Genomic DNA, 20,661 nt, shown 5'->3' on the forward strand with positions numbered 1-20,661 from the left:
TAATCTGCCTGATGCTTAAGTGTGTCGTGCCTCTAAGTTAAAACTTGATGAGAAGCCTTCCCCCAAACTTCCTACATCAAATAGTCTTGTCGGATATCCGTCTCGGCTTTGACGTATACATACAATCTCTAAGATGAGATGGTCTCTAATGGGATCGAACGGATCTGCTCAGGCCACATAGATATTCAGGCCACTGCGGGATTCCCAGCATGATCATGATCATGATCATCATTTTTTTTTTTTTTTTTTTCATTTTCGGTCATCATCTGTACCAATGTCCTGTTAAAGCGCTCAACACAAAGACCGCCGAACTTGGCGGGGGATGAAATGGCGTTGTCTTTTGAATTCCGAGCATAATGCACACTTCTTTCATAAGAATAGATTCAAAATTTCTTCTCTGATCCGATTGAAACTCAGACGGCATTCCCCAAGACGACAGAAAAGTGGTCCGCCAATACGCGGGCAACAGTCTTGGCCTCCCGAACCGGAATCGAGAAAACTTCTACCCACTTGGTAAAGCAGTCGGTAACTTAGCTAGTAGAATATTTGATCTGCTACTTTTTTTCAATTGAAATTAAGAAAAATACTTGTATAAGTAAAATAATAAATGAAATGAACAAAACCTAAAAATCAACGCAATAATAAAACAGATAGATGTGGCAGTATTTTATCAAATTAGCACAAATAAACAAATATTCAATTCATATATTAATGCATATAAAAAATGAGGAGTAGTAGAATGAAAAAGTTCCAACAATGATTTTTAAAAAATGCGTTCACACTGTTGGAAATACTCGTGTACACAGGGGCTTGGCACGATTTCCCAAATGATGGTCCATATATATATGTATTATAGTGACACTATAATACATATATATATGGACCATCATTTGGAAAATCGTGCCAAGCCCCTGTGCTCGTGTACGTGTGAAATCAGTTTACCGATGCATCCTAGTCTATAATCTCCGTTTGTCGCACTTCAAGGCTTCCATACTTTGAAAATTTAACGAGGCCGTCGTCGGTTATTTCAGCATAAAAAAAAGGTGTAGCATTAGCACATCTATATTCACGACTTATATATAATATGGAAATATCAATGTATTATGTAAGACGTTAGTCTGAAATACAAGAAATATGCGCCCGGTGAAAGCAGACGTCGCCGTTGCCTTAAAAAAAATCGGTTCACTTCACGCTGTCCGACATTCAGAAATGGCATAACATTACCATTCTTGTATGAAAAGACAACAACTTTTCATCCAACATTTCAGTCCAACATTTGTACAATTTTGAATCCCCACCCCATTACGATTCCATAGCTTATAATTAGTTCCAGAGAAGAAGTTTTTAAATCGATTAAGCCAAATTGACCACTTTTGACAAATTAATATTAACAATAACTTAACCGGTTCAAACAGTTAAGTACATGCACAAATAGACTCTATGAAATAAATGAAACTTAAAAAAAAAACTAGAATCTAGTGACGTGTATAAATTTACCTTGTGAGTATTAACAAATTAAATGGTCTAACATGAAGCTACTTACATAAAAATGAATACAATGATGTCATCGTCGCGTCTAGAGGCCCGCGTCTTCTGAATATATTTATGGAACATTGTTGTGGATTTCGACAATGTTAAGTGTAATATAATAATCGCTTTGTTTGTTTAACCTTCACATTGAGTTTGTTGTAAACATCTCGATAAAAATAGATCGCAAACGAATTGTTTACCACGTGCTCTTCTAAACCAATGAAAATGATTATTTTGATCACATGTCATAACTTCATACCAAAGGAAAGAAGATTTCGCGCTGCAGGTTGTGGTAGGAAAAATCTTTTGAGTCGCACAGTTTGCCTATTAGGTAACTTGTGCATTTTGTGCAGGGTAGGAAACTCTGCATTGTATTAACTGAGTCAGTAAGTATTTGTAAATTTTGTCTCTTAAACGCCTGTCATGACCACCGAAGTCGACGTGTCTAATGTTGATGAAAAATTCCAAAATGGCGACGGTGAAATATTAGAAGTGAACGGGAATGAGTTTACTGAGGACTTGAATGATACTGACAGTAAATCTCCTGATGGGAGAATAATCAGGAAAGCTAAAAGATTCCATCGGCAGAACTCGGGACCTGACGCATTGGTTTTAAATGGCGAAACAAAGAATGCAACTCAAGCAAAACAAGCACTTGCTGTAAACAAAAATAGCCGCAAATCCAGGGACGGCCGCGGTCGAGGCCTTCCAAAGAAAGGTTGGTAGCACATTTGAAATCTTCGAACATTTTATTGTGCATTGATCTATGTCATTGTTTAAGTCGTAAGAAGAATGCTGTCGTATCTTAATTTCTGAAAGTATTGATATAGTATATTTATACATGTGCAAATCCGCGGAAGGATTTGCTGTTGTTTATCTCTTCTTCACACAACACCACGTGCTTCGTCAGCCATGTTTACAAACATCACAACTCCCTTGTCAGATCAATGCAACGAACTTAGCTGGTAGATGTTCATTCTTAAAAGAGTAAGATTTTCAACTTAGCTCAGGTAGTTGTGTGATATTTGTACTGTAAGTGATTTGTTCAAATATGTAAGCTTAGTGCATCCTTTAGGCAAGGTTATTGGTCATGATTGACATGATTCGGCGATATTGATTCACCCGCGGCGAGTCCGACGATAGGGCCTATGTACATGCAGCCTATGTAACGTTGGCTAAAATTGCGTCATCGCTAAATATAATTACATTGTGCCAAGAGGCAGTTGTCACCATATGCCAATAAACAGGTTGGGGAAAACCACCCAATTGAGGTGTAGTTTTGTTACTAAAAATAGCCAAAATCACTCTAAAATGCAAAAACAATTTTTTTTGCACGTTGAAAAGTAGGAAAATTGATGCAAAATTACCGGTAGGCCCTAGTGAAACATTAACTTTCTATTCAACGCTTTCAGTGAAATATTTTATCAAAACATTATTTACATTGTCGTAAATTAAATCAGTATAAATAAAATATGTTGGACGATACAAACAATGTATAGGCCTATGTGGTGTCAGAAACATAACAATGATAAGTAGCTCTTTGCCCCTATGATAGTCTACGTGGTGGCCCCTGACCTTCCAACAATCCTAAGCAGTCGCTCTGTTCAGTCTAAACTTGACGCCATTTTCGAAAATACGTATATAAATGACAACAATTAATGTGCATGATCAACAAGACTATATTCGATAAGTATGATAGTTTTTGGATCATGAAGTAACTTTTATAGTGGTCTACATCAGTAAATAGCTGCAAGTGATTATGATTCTGCTTCAGGTGGTGCAGGTGGTAAAGGAACATGGGGAGCTCCTGGAGATGAAATATTAATGGAAGAGAGGTGCAAAGATGCCAATGACCCCAACTATGATTCAGAGAGTGAGGTAATTGGACCGAAGTTCATTATTTGATCATTGGTTGCTTTTTTTATCAGAAATCTAATTTTAGAATTCTACAATAGTTTGGAATATATAGTTGTCAAATTGACATAATCAAAAAGAAAGGTATTTTGGGTCAACATCAGGCCCCTGCTGCCATTTTTTTTCGCAATTTTTAAAGGCATGAAAATAAACCATAACAACATCAATGATTAGACATTATAAACTGAATTCTTTTGTTTGATTGAGAAATCATCGCCTCTTATCTGTTACTGGCTGTAATCTAATTAGGTTAGTGAGCCTATTTAACATTATGGGTGTGTCTTTTCTCTGTTTACCCCCATCAGCTTGTTGGTGTCAAAACACCGGTCACAGTCTTTATTGCATTTTTGCTAGTGAAATATAGAAATTTATCAAGCTAATAAAACTTGTATCTTCACTGCAGCGATGAGCAGTGAAAGTATAAGATTTTGCAGTGAAAATATAAGTTTTTTGTTTTTGACCAATCGGAGCGAACCTTTGTATTCACCTCATTTAAACTTGCTTGATATTAGTTATTCATGCACACATTCAATTTCTCCGATAACAGCAGAAAACGCTTAAATTGCTTTGATCAGTCCTTTCAAAATGGCGCCATCAAGCTGACTTGGAGTAACATCACAAAGAGATGATGTCATGAATTATATCCTGCACTTGTTGACACTATTCGTCTTTGATTTTGTTTTTAAGTATATCAAATGCCTTAAAAAGAAAATTGAATGGTTTCCCATTTAATATAACATATTTCACGCGTATGACAGAATATTTCAATATCACACAGTGATATTTCATTATTCTGTCATATTCCTACAATATAACCAAAAATCATGTAAAAGTTAATGCAGTTATTTTCTAATAAACAAAAATAAAAAGTAATCTGTTTAAAAAAAAAAATCAGTAATAAAAAAATCTTCATGGTAAATGAAAAAATGTGCATTGGACATGACATGCTAAGAAAGTGATTTACCAGTTTTAATATCTCCTCAAATTTATTTTGTAGAAAGTAAATGTCTATGGAAAGTTTTCCATGAAGGATAAAATATACATTTTGATTACAACTATTCTCATTCACCTTTATAGAAAATGAAATCTCACGACGCTAACCTGATATGTCTACAAAGTTTTGTAGAGAACAGTTTTAAATGTGCAGCCAGAAAAAGCTTTCCTTAGTAACAGATATTGTCTTATCAAAAATGAAATCTGGTCAGTAGGAAAAGACACAATTAGGGCTCAAGCCTTTCAGGTTTAACTGTTTAATTAATGGTAGTTGTGATATGCATGGCACTGCAGGATATCTTTGTTTCAGGATGAATATGTCGTGGAAAAAATCGATCTGGAAGTGTCCCGAGAGGAACTTACAAAGGTTCTCCAGCCTGTGATTTCTGAATATTATAACCATGGTGATACATCAGAAGTACAGGTGGGTAGACATAGTATTAACTTCAGGTTGGTAATGTAAATATCATATAAGTTATTAACACAACCAATCTGATATTTAATAAGAGTGTGGTAATTCCATGACTTTTTCACATTCATCAGACTAATGACCAATGTGGGGCATATACTAGCACTGACATGTAGTGTCTGAGATTGTAATAGACTCGGCTGACTTTTTAGGTGTCGCCCGAGACGAAGTACGACGTAAACAATTTACATTTTCAACTTCCCAACAGGCCCATAGACCTGATATTGGGTCTGAAGCATGCTGGGATGAAGGGCTACCAAATTTTTTCAAATGGATGACTTTGACCTTCATTCAAGGTCACGGGGGTCAAATATGCTAAAATCTTTTAACGACTTCTTGATAACCAAGAGGCCCAGAGACTCAATACTAGGTTTGTAGCATGCTGGGATGAAGGGCTACCAAGTTTGTTCGATTGGATGACCTTGATTTTCATTCAAGGTCACAGAGGTCAAATATGCTAAAATCTAATGATTGTATCTTTTGTCTTATACTCCAAAAAATCATGTTTTATTCATGGATTTTAAATGGAAAAGTCTTCGATAAAGATTTAACTGAAAGATTTATATAAAAAATATATATGCAAAGTGTATGCATTGATTTGATTTTCAAAATGTTTAAACTGATTGGTTTACTGAATGCTCTGTTCAATGACAAGTTATATATGGCAGTTTCATGTCAGCTGGTTGATGTAAAAATCTGGAAACCTGTCTATAGTAGGGCTGGGACGATACAGTGATGCCCCGATCCGATACGTATCACGATACTAGAGCTACGATCCGATACATAAAGAAACCATAATTAAACATTGTACATTATTTGTTTCAATAAAAAACAAAGTACCTTAAAGCGAGCAAGTTTAATCATCATTTTCAAACACTGGAAGGCCGGTGCACCAGTGTATCGTCCCGGCCCTAGTCTATAGTGACCATTTTTCTGTCTCCCCTGTATAGACAGGTTTGACTGTAAATCCTTTAAATCCCTACTAGACCTGAATGGATTTTGATGAAATCTAGTCTGGGTCATTATTGGCCTAAGGAGATCAAACATTGTATAAACAGAGGGTGTGGCTCCACTGGGACCAGAAGGATGGGCCAAATAGGGGAAATTGTGGTAAATACTTTAAATCTCTACTAGTCCTGAATGGATTTTGATTTGGTTTGGAGCATATAATTGGCCAAATGAGATCTAATGTTGTTTAAACGAAGGATGTGGCCCTCTTGGGGTTAGACAAAGGGGGCCTAATATGGGTATAACTTTACTCTTTCCATACTTTGTGTTCTTTCTGGATTCCGTACCGGAAGTTAAAACAAAATGGCAGACTACATGTGCATTTTTGGTGTGTTGTATTTTTAGCCCACCATCATCAGATGGTGGGCTATTCAAATCGCCCTGCGTCCGTGGTCCGTCGTCCGTCCCTCCGTCCGTCCGTCCGTCCGTCCCTCCGTCCGTCCGTAAACAATTCTTGTTATCGCTAATCCTCCGAAAGTACTGAAGGGATCTTTCTCAAATTTCATATGTGGGTTCCCCTTGGTGCCTAGTTATGCATATTGCATTTTGAGACCAATCGGAAAACAACATGGCCGACAGGCAGCCATCTTGGATTTTGACAATTGAAGTTTGTTATCGCTATTTCTGAGAAAGTACTGAAGGGATCTTTCTCAAATTTCATTTGTAGGTTCCACTTGGTGCCTAGTTATGCATATTGCATTTTGAGACCAATCGGAAAACAACATGGCCGACAGGCAGCCATCTTGGATTTTGATAATTGAAGTTTGTTATCGCTATTTCTGAGAAAGAACTGAAGGGATCTTTCTCAGATTTCATATGTAGGCTCCCCTTGGTACTAAGTTATGCATATTGCATTTTAAGACCAATCGGAAAACAACATGGCCGACAGGCAGCCATCTTGGATTTGATAATTGAAGTTTGTTATCGCTATTTCTGAGAAAGTACTGAAGGGATCTTTCTCAAATTTCATATGTGGGTTCCCCTTGGTGCCTAGTTATGTATATTTTATTTTGAGACCAATCGAAAAGCAACATGGCCGACAGGCAGCCATCTTGGATTTTGACAATTGAAGTTTGTTATCGCTATTTCTGAGAAAGTATTGAAGGGACCTTTCTCAGATTTCATATGTAGGCTCCCCTTGGTACTTAGTTATGCATATTGCATTTTGAGACCAATCGGAAAACAACATGGCCGACAGGCAGCCATCTTGGATTTGACAATTGAAGTTTGTTATCGCTATTTCTGAGAAAGTACTGAAGGGATCTTTCTCAAATTTCATATGTTGGTTCCCCTTGGTGCCTAGTTATGCATATTGCATTTTGAGACCAATCGGAAAACAACATGGCCGACAGGCAGCCATCTTGGATTTTGACAATTGAAGTTTGTTATCACTATTTCTGAGAAAGCACAGAAGGGATCTTTCTCAAATTTCATATGTAGGTTCCCCTTGGTGCCTAGTTATGCATATTGCATTTTGAGACCTATCAGAAAACAACTTGGCCGACAGGCAGCCATCTTAGATTTTGACAATTGAAGTTTGTTATCGCTATTTCTGAGAAAGTACTGAAGGGATCTTTCTCAAACATTTTGTAAGTTCCCCTTGGTCTTTAGTTCTGCATATTGCATCTTGGGACCAATAGGAAAACAACATGGCCGACAGGCAGCCATCTTGGATTTTGACAATTGAAGTTTGTTATCGCTATTTATCAGAAATTGCTGAAGGGATCTTTCTGAAATTTCATTTGTAGGTTGCCCTCTGTGCCTAGTTATGCATATTGGATTTTGAGACCAGTCAGAAAACAACCTGCCCGACAGGCAGCCATCTTGTATTTTGACAATTGAAGTTTGTTATCGCTATTTTACAGAAGGTACTGAAGGGATCTTTCTGAAATTTCATATGTAGGTTCCCCTTGGTCCCTGGTGTTGCATTTTGGGACCAATCCGAAAACAACACACAGCCATTATCGCTAAATCTTAAATGTTATATATAGGTTACCCTTGTTTGAAAAGTACTAGAGGGCTGTTTCTGAATTTACACAGATTAGTAAGACTTAGAGGAAGGGAAAAGTAGAGAAAAGATCAATCTGACATGGAACCTATAAAGATCATTCAATGGTGGGCGCCAAGATCCCTCTGGGATCTCTTGTTCATATATAAACATGAAGGTTAGTGTTATCTTTGTACATAATTAAGAAATATTTAACTAGATAAGATTTAGATGTCAAATTGAACACTCTGAAACATCCTAGACAATGATATCTAAAATGCATATGTAGCAAGCCACCATATTGTTAACATTAACAACATATTGAGAAAATATCACTTACTACTCAAACGGAAAAACAACTCGCCCAAGCGAAATAAAAAAAGAATTTGTCAACAGAGATGTTTGTTTCAAAAGATTTGGACCAACTTTTATTTGTCATTGAATTGGATGATTGTATATGTTGGGTGATGGTTTCAACAAATCAATACTTTAATAACGTCAACCAAGCCTGTCCGTCCCTCCATCCATCCCTCTGTCCGTGAACAAATTCTTGTTATCGCTATTTCTCAGAAAGTACTGAAGGGTTCTTTCTCAAATTTCATATCTAATTTCCCCTTGGTGCCTAGTTATGCATATTGCATTTTGAGACCAATCAGAAAACAACATGGCCAAAAGGCAGCCATCTTGGATTTTGAGATTTGAAGTTTGTTATCGCTATTTCTGAGAAAGTCCTGAAGGGATCTTTCTCAAATTTCATATGTAGACAGCCTTTGGTCACTAGTTATGCATATTGCATTTAAGGACCAGTCGGAAAACAACATGGCCGACAGGCAGCCATCTTGGATTTCGACAATTGAGGTTTGTTATCGCTATTTCTCAGTACCAAAGGGATCTTTCTCAAATTTCATATGTCGGTTCCCCTTGGTGCTAAGTTATGCATATTGCATTTTGGGACCAGTCGAAAAACGTGGCCGAAAGGCAGCCATCTTGGATTTTGAGATTTGAAGTTTGTTTTTGCTATTTCTCAGAAAGTACTGAAGGGATCTTTCTCAAATTTGATAATCGGTTGCCCTTGGTCCCTTGTTATGCATATTGCATTTTGGGACTGGTCGGAAAACAACATGGCCAGCAGGCAGCCATCTTGGATTTTGACAATTGATGTTTGTTATCGCTATTTTACAGAAGTACTGAACCTATATAGATCATTCAATGGTGGGCGCCAAGATCCCTCTGGGATATCTTGTTATAGAAATTACTGCGTTCATTCTGTTTGTAACATTGATGTTTCATTTGATTGTACAATTTTCAGGAAACCTTGCAGGAACTGAAATTACGCACCTTAAAACCAAAAGTGATAGAAATGATTTTGAATATGGCATTGGACCACAAATGTACACATCGAGAGTTGAGTTCCATCCTTATTTCTGACCTGTACGGAAAAGTGCTTACTTCTGATGACATTGCCAGCGGCTTTGACGATGTACTAAACAGTCCTGAGTGACTTAACTATCGACACACCTGATGCTCCTACGGTAATTACCCACTCTGCAATCTATCTCGAGGATAAATGTTTCTATGGTTGCAAATTCATGGCTGACAAAGGCAAACAAACATAACTTCTTTTATCCTGCAACTGCCACTACATTGTCAGAATACACCCACCATGTCGGCATACACCCACCATGTATTTTTGCTGTATACGGCAGCGACGGAAAACAGCTTGGAATCAGTTCTACTGACCTACTTCCAAGTGAAACAATGTTTAAAAGGCGAACATATTTGGATCATTGTTGATACCGTTTCACTTCAAAATGATTATGTTACAGGATAAAAAGAATACATGCAATGGTCAGTGTCTTAAAATACAAGCTGTAATGTCGGCTTGGGGCAGAAAGAAAAAAAGTGGCTTTCTTTACCCTCGCCAAAATACAGCTTATATTTTTTCCCTTCTTACATAGTCATATATGGGGATAAGCCCATCCCCCACTTTTGCCCATTTTCAGTGCATAAGCCCCCTGGGCTTATTTACTTGGTAAAATATGGTATGCGACGAGGATCGTTCATCATCCGTCCATCTGTCTTCCGTCAACATTTCATTTAAATCCTTACTTGTCCTACTATGCCTGAATTGATTTTGATGAAATTTGGTCTGGAGCATTATTGGGCAAAGGAAATCTAACATTTGAATAAACGAAGGTGTGGCTCCCCTGGGGCAGAAGGAGCATAAATACTCCTGATCATGCGCACTTGAATAGATTTTGATGACATTTGGTCTGCAGCATTATTTGGCTGATATTACATAAATAAAGGCTGCGGTACTCAGGGGTGGGAGTAAGGTGGCCCAACATGGGAAATATAGCAAAAAAAGATAACATTAAAATACTTTGTCTATTTCAAGAATGACAGGATTTAGTCCACCTGTAGTTTGAACCATTGTTGGGAGGGGCAGTTCAAAAGGACAGCTAAATGAAAACTTTGTTCTTTATTGGGAGTTTCTGGTGATCCTGGTTTTAGCAGCCACTTGTCTTAAGCATCCAATTTCTGTTGGTCCCTTGGGTGACCGCTTAATTCAGTTTTAACTGTAGTTGTAATCACATTAGTACATAGTGCATAAACGACTTAGAACATCAGAAGGAGGTGAGCGATACAGGCCCATTGGCCTCATGCTAACCTTTCTGGACACTTAATTAATTTTGTATAAATTCGGATATGGTAGGGATCAATTTTGAAAAGTGTTTTATCCCTATGATAAAGAATTACCAATTCTCTACATTGCCCTTTCGTTCAGAATCGGGTTATCAGTTTTCAGAAGTTGCACTACATTTCAAATTCTGGGAAAATGAAATATTTGTATTGATGACATTGTTCAAGTAGGAAAATAAGGTTTTCCGATCATGTCTGACATGATTTCAAAATTTCAGATTATTGATTTAACAGGTGATTGGTCAGTTTATCGCCAGGGCTGTTGCCGATGATTGTCTTCCTCCTAAGTATATGCGGAGTTACAAAGGTAATGTGGAAAGTGAACACACAGTTTCTGCTCTGGAGAAAGCAGAGCTTTTGTTAAGCAAGAAACATGGCATTGTTCGTCTGGATAACATCTGGGGCACAGGAGGAGGCATACGACCAGTGAAATATCTTATCAAACAGGTACTTGTTTCTTTATATATTAAAGTGAAAGGAAAAGTTTTTGTTAGGTCTTCTGACCGAATTGTCAGGTTGACCTATTGCTATCATGATCTGTCCATCATCTTGCGTGGTGTGTTAATCAAATATAACTTTTGAACAGTTTTAATGTCTGCTTCAAACCTTTTTGAACCGATTTTGATGACATTTTGCAGGAGCTTCTCGCTTGTAAAAATCCACTTGCCTGACATCTCTGGTAATAAAATTTTGAGTTAGGGCAGGTCAGCTAAATTCTGGTGAAAGTTTCCATGTAATCGTTTGGTTATCTCATACTCAATGATTCTTTAGATTTTATATAATCATTTTGGGATGAAACGTCTGTTAACACTAATTCGGCATCTTCACGCTCGAGATATTTCAAATGTCTTTATTTTGCGTCTTTATTTTGCTATTGGTCACATAGCATTATCATAGAACATGGCTCTGTATACGTACATGTTGTGCCACTATCCACTTTCTGCCCACGCAAGCCGTAGTGTTCAGTGTTGTCTTTTCAACTGCTGTATATATTACTCTCACTGTATCTTATTGTATTTCTAGCACTTTATATATCAAGTGATTATATTTTTTTTCTTTGTGTCTTGATTAAGGGGCAGGCCTGGAAAATTTGACATTTTCATCCTCCACACTGTTGGAATTACTTCTTTGTCCCATATTAATATTTCAAGTAATTTGTATCCTGCTGACAAACCAAGGATCCTATATGTTATCTGGAAAATTACCGTTATATTACTTCTTTGACCCAAATATATCTGTAGCTACATGAATTACTAACATTGTCAATAGAATCTTTTCCTTTTTGATTGTAAGAAGTTTTCTTCCTTTTTCATGACTAGATGGTTATGCTGCTGAAGGAGTACCTGTCTTCAGGAGACATACACGAGGCCACACAGTGTCTCCAGGAACTGGAGGTTCCACACTTCCACCATGAAGTTGTCTATGAGGTAATCATTATGAAAATCTTTACCCAGATTAGTAAGATACTGCCATGAAATAAGGACCATTTCATGATTAGCAATCACTGATCATCTTTTGAGGTCTGAAATCTTTACAGTCCATGAAAATATTGTCATTATTGTCATGAAGTTTGCTCTTGTTTGACAAATGCTTATAAAAGAGTCAAATGCATGATTAACACATCCTCCGAGACCCATGGTTGATTGCACTACGTTACACTTATCACCCATGGATCAACTCAGCGAAAAATCCTCATTTCATTGATGTCACTCTATAAATAGTATTAACATATCCCTTTCAGTTTAGAGTGGAAAATATGTAACAATATGGCTGGGCCCATAAAGGTGTGCAGATTCTGTGATAATCATATGCCAGGCAGGAAGTGCTACAGGATTTGAGTGTTTAAACAAGCACAATCTGGTATGGCAATATTTCGGGGATAGTGTTAGGAACAACCAAGGTGTGCAAAACATGTAATTTTTTGTTAATATGCAGCTTCTATAAAGCATATGTTAATTTCCTTCAATCTGATTGGCTGACATTCTGATGGAAAGATATGACAGCGGAGAAAGAATCAGATAGATTTTTCACAGTTGACTATCTGGTGATAAGTGTAGAGTAGGGAAGTGAATATTTACAATGTGAAAAAACCCTTCTTCAAGCCAATATGGAAAGTCCAGATCTAAAGAAATTGATAAAAAGAGTTGCCTTTCATTTGTTAAAAAGATATCTGCTGAAAAATACATTCATAGTTTTATATTTCAGCTTAGCTTGATTTGTATGCAGTTCCATGCTAAAATGATTTTGAATGCAATAATTAATATCGTATAATTTACGTATATTGAAAGTTATGTCGAGAAAAATATTGATTATGATGTATTTAATTAGTCTACATGAGGTTTAATGGTGCAATTTGCTTGACAGGCTACCATAATAGTGTTGGAAGATGGAAGTCAGCGGGCAGCTGATATGATATGTAATCTATTGAAGTCATGGAGCGATGCATTAGTTCTTACTCCAGAACAAATTACTCAGGTTTGTTATTTCCTTCCTTTTGAAATTATACAAGTACTTTCAGACTGTCCTAATTGGACAAAAGCGTTCTTTATAGAGAGTTATCCAATGACGCATCGGTTTTTCTTTGATCATTTGTTGGCAATATATTGCATACTATGCGATATTTCAAATATCACATACAGTGGAACTTCGTTAACTCGAACTCGGATAACTCGAATACCCCGCTTAACTCGAAGTACCTCGCCGGTCCCGGCCGAATTCTCTCTTTATCTTAGTAAAAAAAACTCGGATAATTCAAATTCGGATAACTCGAAAAACTCGGATAATACGAAGTAAAAATTTGGTCCCAACAATAAAAATCCTACTTGAAATGTTCGAATAACTCGAAGTATAATTTTCGTCGATCGGTGGCAAACGCCGACATTTTTTAAGAGCTAAATTCCGTTTGTAATACTGAACATATCGGCACTACTAACCTACATGCTATTATAAGTGTTTCATAAATTCATAAAAGAAATTGTCGGTTGAATCTTATAACAACAAGTCTTGGTGATAAAAAGTACTGCTTTACTTACATCAGGTAATTTCCCAAGGCGGTCGCCGATATCAGTACACACGATAGTCAACAACTCATCTACCCGTTCGCTCAAGCGGAACTAATCTCTGACACACCGGTAGATCTACCCGGCTGATGTTTTTACAGGTGTAGAAATGACACAGTCACCGGCGCCTATTAAATCTTTAAACTGCTGAAACAATAGCGTAATTACTGCCGAGGTGTTCAGAGTACAACTGTAACGGTCAGTGCTGTCTATTAAATCGGATAAAACGCCAACTCAGTTACAGTAACATTTTATACGCACATGCGCAGCCCAACTTCCGGTGCGAATACACATGGAAATGGCGTGGTTATCAATAAAAAGTAAGTAGGCCGATCAAACAGTATTTTATATATGTCCAATAAAAGGTAATGGTTCTGTTACGTTTTGTATGCAATCTGTGTTAAACTTAAACGGTTATTTGTTTTGACATTAATAACTTGTTATTTTGTCGAATTCCGTTTTATCGTTTACCTTTTGCAAACATGACTTGCACATCAGATCGTTATTGAAATGACTAAGTGAAAGAAACTTTATCGTGACTGTATATCGGCAAAACTACACCAAATAACAAGTGACATAACGAAACATTACATATATATTTACATGTATTGACCAGTCTTCACACTAAACTGATGAGCGACAGAGCGAAGTTATAATGATTATATAATGTTGACAAATATTGACCAAACTTTTCACCAAAAACGATAACTCGCTTAATTCGAACACTCGGATAACTCGAAGTTTTTTCGTGGTCCCGTCGACTTCGAGTTAACGAAGTTCCACTGTATATGATATCTGAAATATCACATGGCATATCTGATTGGTCAATGCCTCAGTCTTGAGGTAGGGCCAATTTCAAATGTAGGCGTGACAAATGAACAAAGACCGGAAATACATTTCAAACAAAATTTAATGAAATACGAGTGCCATTTAGAAATTTTCTTTGTTGTCCTCTTTACTTTAATTTGTTATTGTAAGCTGTTGAAGAGAAAATAAAAAATAATCCAAGCTCGGGATCTGAGCTCGGATTCATCGTGTACAGATACCACAATATATTAAATTTGTGAAAACCACAACAAACCATTTGTCTACAAAAGGTAGGAGTAATTATCTTGTTTGTAAAAACATTGGTGGACAAAACAGCTCCCTAGCTGGCTATCGCAGCCACAACCTCTCAATTCAATGTGTCAAATTTTACCTGGGTCCATGAATTTCAATGAGCTGGACGTTAAACGCTTTTATTATTGATTATTCTATAATTTTAATGTCTTGATGAAACGTTGACAAAATCTTGGTCGTTCACGAGAGGGATACCACAGTATATTTCACTTTTTTGGGACATGATTAAGCGGTCGTTGGTCGGGGTGGCGGGGTGGTCGTTTAGAAGGGGTAATTTATCGTTGGAAAACGTCGGTGAACGCGTAACTTGGTCGCATACAGGGAGTGGTCGTTCTTGAGAGTGGTCGTAAATAGGGGGACCACTGTATACAACTATTTTGACATAAATAGGTCCCAAAATGCGTGAATGAAAAGATATAAACATTTTTCTGACATGACATCATAAATAAGGTACAGTGCTGCTATCTTTCATATCCGTACTGTGTACAGTACTGTCAACCATGTGGTGTGCCATATGCATTACGTCAGTGTCAATAAAACACTTTGAAACAATAGCAACATTCCCGGTTACAAGCGCTCAACCGACAGAGGAAAATTTACCATGTGGACAGTTCGCGGTCGTTTTATTTCATCTTATTTTACATACGGACCCAATGTAGTGAACGTTGATTTTTTTTATTATTTATTGGTCATATAATGCAAATATTCCTTCTCTTGACATTGACAATATGACAGACACAAGCTTGTCAATAGGCGTACTTGATGAATTTTTTTACGATTATTAAAGTGAGCTTCCGACTTAGTTCTGGCCATTCTTCAGTTGTATATATCACTGTTACTTATTTAAAGCTTTTCAGTCGTCTATCAAGCTTAGTAAATCAGAAATAATTACATTTTCAAAACTACCGGTATTCGAATACTATTCGTTTCAGCTCTAATCAGCATAGTATCTGTAGAAATGACCTCAATCAACTTCAAATTTGCTGTAGAGCCAGGTGAGTGATACAGGCCCATTGGGACTCTTGTTAATACAGTGCACTAGCCCCCTGGGATTATACCCGGTAAAATATGGTAAGGGTGTTTGTTATGACAGGTTTGACTGTGCAACAAACTTCAGTTTGTTAAACCACTTGATGTCACTATTTATTTACTATTACAAGCTTAAATTATTGTAACAATTGTTTTTACAGGGATTTAAACGGGTATATGATGCACTGCCAGATATTACTCTGGATGTGCCGGCAGCCTATACACTGCTGGAGCGATTTGCCACTTTGTGCCACAAGGGAAGAGTAATGGGAAGTGATCTCTTTCAAGAACTACCTCAGAGGTATACCATCACAAGTTTCTTACTAACTCCAGAAAAGTAATGCTTGCTGCCGACTGCATGTGAAAGAAACATAGATTGCTACATCCATCCTTCCATCCATAGTCTGGCCATCCCTCTGTAAACAATTCTTGTTATCGCTTTTCTCAGAAAGTACTGAAGGAATCTTTCTCAAATTTTAAATGTACATTTCTGTTGCTCCCTAGTTATACATACAGTAAAAACTCGTGTAATTTGCGCAGTTTTTTTGTACTGAAATAAAGTTTAAAGTTGGGGGTGCGCAAATTATACAGGTAGAGACATTTTCAATTTTTTTTATAGAAAAAAGATTGTCAATTCTCGATGTCCGCCATCTTGGAAATCGATGGAAATTCCCATTATGAACTTGAAGATAATAAGCATACACACAGCAATTTATTCTTGTTAAATATGTCAGATAATGAATTGATGTATAGCTACCACTATATGTGTTGATATTTGAGTTAATTAGGGATTCATCACAATTAAATAGAAATCAATTCTTGGAAAACGTAAGTTAAAGAATGGTGCAACAGTGCCATACTCAGGTCTTCAAAGTTGATATTTATTTTCACAAATTCCTCATAAAAAGGAAGAATATATACAAGTAGTGTTATCATAAACAGATTTATAAAACAACAAGCCTTATAATTGTATTGTTTAAAAGTCTGTTATGATATGATGGGCTTACCGATCTTTGAATCCCGGACTCCACGGAGCTAGCCCAATTATAAACTGAATTCTTTTGTTTCATCGCCTCTTATCTATTACTGGCTGTAATCTAATTAGGATAGTAAGCCTATTTAACACTCTGAGTGTGTCTTGTCTCCGTTTACCCCCCATCAGCTTGTTAGTGTCAAAACACTGGGCATACACGTAGACCAGTACATGTGTTGCTGCATACGCTTCTCGCCCTATAAATGGACCATGCCCAATCTCAAAACTGTGACTGGAACAGTCTAATGATGCTTACCTGAGGGGAAGAGGATGTGTATATATACACCGCCTATAAATAGCTTAGCTAGCCGGTGACATTTTTGCTGATAAGTTTGTGTAGAAAAATAACACTTTCTGCTGATTTTGTTACTTATTATGAATTGAAAACGGCTTATGTAAAGTCCTATATGTATTTATTTACCATTATTTGACAATAAAACTGGCTGTACCTTGCATATTTACACTAAATACTGAGCAAACTGTAGGATGATCACATGTGGTCACTTTGGTAACCGGGACCCGGCCGGTGTACTCGTTTCATTTGGGAGAGTCTCGTAAATTGTGGGAGCACTGAAATAATATCAACACGACCGAAATAATTTTTCCCCAAAAAAACGCAAACAACACACTAGACAATCTTGTCTCCTTCAACGAAGTATTTGTTTGTGGTAAAGTAATATGATTCCTGCTTTTATATGTTTGAAGACATGAATTATAGAAAAACAGTTTAAATCGTACACAATGACCTGTTTTATCTCTGAGAATTCCAATTTTTTTTCTGTGCAAATTATTATGCTTGCTTCCTGGTTTGTGCGAGGGGAGGTAACTCGTATACACTCTAGTCGATAAGACATTGGAAAGTCACCTCAAGCTCTTTGGTTGATAAAAATAGCCGTTGGCACAAGGTTTTGTGGTAGATCCCCACCCTGTAATCATGTAGCATTGTTTTGCATGAAGAGATTAATACAATCATAATGTAAAAATGCCCCAGGTCTTTCCCCACCCCTAAAGATTTATGATTATTTTCTTTGTGGTATGTTTGAAATCCTGATCCATAACTATTTACAGCATTGCTGGTCATAAAAAGATAATCACAATCTTGATGTAAAAATAAGTCCAGGGGTCTTTCCCCATGCCAACGGACTTTGTTTCTTTAAATACATTGTAAAAACAAACTCTGGGGTATTTACCCCTAGGGAGTCTGGACTTCATTTCTGAGTTTTGTCTTTGAAGCATTGAGATCCCTTCCCCATAACCATACATAGCATTGTTTTACATGAACAAATAAAGCTATTCACAAATTAAACATATTTTGACGTTTGGTCAAATCCAACCAGGTGAACGATAGTGAGTGCTGTAAATATTCCATTGAACATAAAAGTTTATGATTAACTGAATTTTGATGTGCCATATTTTCAAATAAATCAGGAAGTTATTCATAAAGCTCAGCTACCGTAGACTTAGACAATTGAGATAAATCCATGCTTCTACAGAACCAACTGATCAAAGGTACACCAGGGTCATCCATTGCTGGAAGTTGTCCACCTCAACCTTTTCTACTTGCGGTTGACAGAATTAAGCACCCTTTTTATTGACATGAAATTTTGTTCATTACAGAGGGACGGAAGCGATTTGTATCCGAGGGGGATGGTGGCCGCCTCAAGGAGCAGATCATGTAGATAATTGTGATGTGTCGAAAGCTGACAATGGTTTGCCGTCCTGATGAAAATGGTTAACATGGACACAGAAGTGCTTATACAGTATTTCACAGGGAAACATCACCAGGACGAAGTGTTATACAAGTTTGTGTTTGAATGGTTGGCTGGCAGCAATTCTACAGTATTGACTAAGTAGATATCTTTTTCAAAATAGCATTGAGGTGTTCTACTTTTCTGGTACCTAGGTGTGATGTACTGTGATACTGCATGTCACATGTCATTATTTACACATTGGTTGTATGTGTATCTATCATGTTAATTGGAATCTTTTTTGTATCAACCACGGATGTTCTGTTGATTGTTGTTAGAAATCACCAACCCCTTCTGCGTGTTTGTGCGTGTTTCCTGTAATGAGAAAGTAAACACCATTATTTTAGTTTCCTGGTTCTGCTTAAATTCACAGTTTTCTATTATCTGGCCTATAATGCTTATTTTTTTTTAATACGTGGTTATAATTTTTTTTTTTTGTGTAATTTGGTGCATGTTTTACAACTTAAATCAATTTTTGCCATGACCTGCAATTAGTCTTATCATGATGCCGTTCATTTTGCTTTACTTTAAGATATGATTTTAAAAAGTGCTAATAACAGACATAGTTCTTATATATACCAGCTTTATTTCATAGTAAAATAATGTTTGCACATTGCATTATATATATACAGTATTTATGATAAATATTATGATGAATAATTAAAGGTTCTTTTCAGTGCCAGACAAGAATGCTGAACAGTTTTCCTTTTTGAAATTAAGTCTGCTACAAATAGTTATTAATTTGTCCTCTCCAAGTGAAAGCAAGTACATATAGCCATAGTTCTGATGATATTGTCTTTGGGACAAGTATGGTGCACATGAATCATTATGGCTTTAAGATGAAAAGCAGATGATCACTGAAGAACACATATTGAAATAAACCTTACAGATTCATTCATTGTGAGCCGAAAAAGCGCAATATTGAGCCGTATGGTCCGATTTATAGGGGGAGGGGGTTTCTACATTGGTATTGATATTGTAAAACTTAAGGACGATATTAAGTGAATTTAATTTAGTTTTTCTTCCTTTTTGATTAATTTTTGCACATTTTCATAACAGAAATATTATAGATAATTTGTAAGAAATTCATAAATCTGCTGACAGTGTAGGGCACCACCATTGTTATTAAAACCATATATTCACCTAGTATATTTGTATGTCTTGATACAATTTTTCATATTGTCTGTATTTAATTATTTCAAAGTACCATTGATGAAACTTAGTTGAAAGGAAAAGATACCAATAAATATCATGAAAATTGATCTTTGTCTATTTTTCCATTGTCTATGTTATAACAAAATATTAAAAGGATGTGTTCCCAGACCTTTGATAGAAATGATGCACCAACCTCTCCCATAGATGGAGGGTGAATGGAGAGAAAGGATAACCAGGACAAATGGAAGGGCTGTTACCCTTACCTTTGCTGTGCAATTGTATTCTGTCATGAAATCATGCTCACATTAGCCAATAAATGCTGGTTATAGTTAAGGACTTGTCTGAATTTGTTTGTACATGTTCACAGTTGTTCATAGATTTAAATACATTATTTTCTTTAAGCTGTGAGCTGTGAGATTGCTTTGGTCAAAGATCACATTTAGCCACGTCTATCAAGGAATTATCTGGTGACCCCTTAACCGATTGATGTCAAATACACACTTTATAACACATTGGTTGTCATTATTGCTGGTTAAGATTGAAGTTAAGGTCACATTTGACGAGGTTTGATAAGTGTACAAAATATCTTTAGAACCAGTTGCAACACCCTGACTGGATTAAGGTGGCCACCTGTAAAGTATGATTAACTGTGAAAACATGGCTGTGGCCGATTGATTGACAATTCCTGATAGATTGTCGTCAGAGCTGTGGACGATTGATTGACAATTCCTGATAGATTGTCGTCAGAGCTGTGGACGACTGATTGACAATTCCTGATAGATTGTCGTGAGAGCTGTGGACGATTGATTGACAATTCCTGGTAAATTGTCGTCGGAGCTACGATTCCCTTCCATTGGCGGTAGTGTTGCAAAACAATGAACCCCGAAAATGCTATAATCAGCAGATGTTTAATT

General features: G+C 36.8%; 1 protein-coding gene across 1 annotated transcript; it reads left to right on the forward strand.

The window, feature by feature from the left end:
* The first annotated feature begins 1,772 nt into the window (after positions 1-1,772).
* On the forward strand, positions 1,773-20,080 carry LOC117339052 (programmed cell death protein 4-like). The gene is given in 10 exon segments (XM_033900416.1): positions 1,773-2,248; positions 3,305-3,408; positions 4,748-4,861; positions 9,211-9,393; positions 9,395-9,433; positions 10,839-11,051; positions 11,924-12,031; positions 12,969-13,079; positions 15,973-16,112; positions 18,462-20,080. Coding segments are annotated over 10 exon segments (1,413 nt in total). The 5' UTR covers positions 1,773-1,953; the 3' UTR covers positions 18,568-20,080.
* The last annotated feature ends 581 nt before the right edge of the window (positions 20,081-20,661 follow it).

The sequence above is a fragment of the Pecten maximus genome, chromosome 12 (genome assembly GCF_902652985.1).
Source record: "Pecten maximus chromosome 12, xPecMax1.1, whole genome shotgun sequence".
In the NCBI taxonomy this organism is placed as follows: Eukaryota; Metazoa; Mollusca; class Bivalvia; order Pectinida; family Pectinidae; genus Pecten; species Pecten maximus.